Source organism: Grammomys surdaster, unplaced genomic scaffold, assembly GCF_004785775.1.
Source record: "Grammomys surdaster isolate TR1022 unplaced genomic scaffold, NIH_TR_1.0 374, whole genome shotgun sequence".
Classification (NCBI taxonomy): domain Eukaryota; kingdom Metazoa; phylum Chordata; class Mammalia; order Rodentia; family Muridae; genus Grammomys; species Grammomys surdaster.
Window position 1 is genome coordinate 520460 of NW_021604793.1, and position 1344 is coordinate 521803.

Genomic DNA, 1344 nt, shown 5'->3' on the forward strand with positions numbered 1-1344 from the left:
TTCCCTCCTTCCTCCTTTTTCCTCTCCCCTTCCCCCTCCCTTCCCCTTCTCCCCCTCTCCCTCCCTTCTCCTCTCCCTCCTCCCCTTCCCTCCTCCTTCTCCTTCCCTTCCCTTCTCTTCCTCCCTCCTCCTCTTTCCTCTCCTCCCCCTCCCTTCTCTCCTTCCTTCCTCCATCTCCTTCCTCCTTCTCCCTCTTCCTTCTTCCTCTTCCCTCTCCCTCCTCCCCTCCCTCCTCCCAAAAGCTCTAGGTACCTCCACAGAGGATGCCCTCATGTCGCTCACAACTGGCATCATCACACTCGCACAGACGCCCAGAGCTCTGTCCACTGCAGCTGCAGCGTCCACATTGGCATCGACCCTTCCCGCTGCATAGGGGCCCTGTCCCATTTGGGGCGCGGCAGCCAGATTCCAAATCTGGGGAGGACAGGTCAGCCTCAGAGCATTCACACAGCTGACCAAGGCGGCCAGGGGCACAGCTGGGAGGGGAAAGCAGAGAGACGGGTCAGAGTTCAATCAACTCTGACCCATCTCTCAAGATATCCTAGGCCAGCAGTTTTCAACCTGTGGGTTGTGACCCTTTGGGAGTCAAATGGCCCTTTCACAGGAGTCCCCTAAAACTGTGGGACAACACAGATATTTATGTTACAATTCATAACAGTAGCAAAGTTACAGTTATGAAGTAGCAGTGAAAATAATTTTTATGGTTCGGGGTCACCATAACATGAGGAACTCTATTAAAGCGTTGCAGCGTTAGGAAGGTTGGAACCATTGCTGGAGACAGAGTAGCTGAAACAAGATACAAAAGTCTACCAAGGGTCAAGGAGGGGAGGGGGGACTCAGGTCAAGGCAAAGGCCTAGCATACATGGGAAGCTTTGGGGTATGACACTCAGGCAGAGACTCCAGGAGGGCAGAAAGCCGAGAAATGAAGGAGAAGGTCACTTGCCAGGAGCTACAGGAATACATAAAGCCCTCACCTGCATATTCCGCATTGAAGGTCGCCCTGTCCATCGCTGCAGTAGGGAGCTTGAGGCTGGGCATCACTACAATTACAGTCACACAGTGTGTGCAGCTCCACAGTTAACTCCTCTGAGAAGCCAAGGGCCCAGAGCCGTAGGACATGGGCTTCTGGGAGGCAGTGAGTGGCTTGAAGAGTAACCCAGAAATCCACCTGAAGACAGGAGGGCCAGACAACGCTGTACACGCCCTCATGTATGTACACACACACACACCACACACCCTCACGTACACACACCACACCCTCATGTACACACACACATACCACACACCCTCATGTACACACACACACCACACACCCTCATGTGTACACACACACCACACACCCT

General features: G+C 53.8%; 1 protein-coding gene across 1 annotated transcript in view; it reads right to left on the reverse strand.

Moving 5' to 3' along the window:
- Positions 1 to 1344, reverse strand: part of Itgb7 (integrin subunit beta 7) — a 16936-nt gene that overhangs the window by 2467 nt on the left and 13125 nt on the right. Inside the window, exons 10-11 of the mRNA XM_028781192.1 lie at positions 976 to 1169; positions 253 to 476 (exon numbers count right to left, since the gene is read on the reverse strand). Coding sequence (XP_028637025.1) covers positions 253 to 476; positions 976 to 1169 — 418 coding nt within the window. The remainder of the gene's footprint in view (positions 1 to 252; positions 477 to 975; positions 1170 to 1344) is intronic.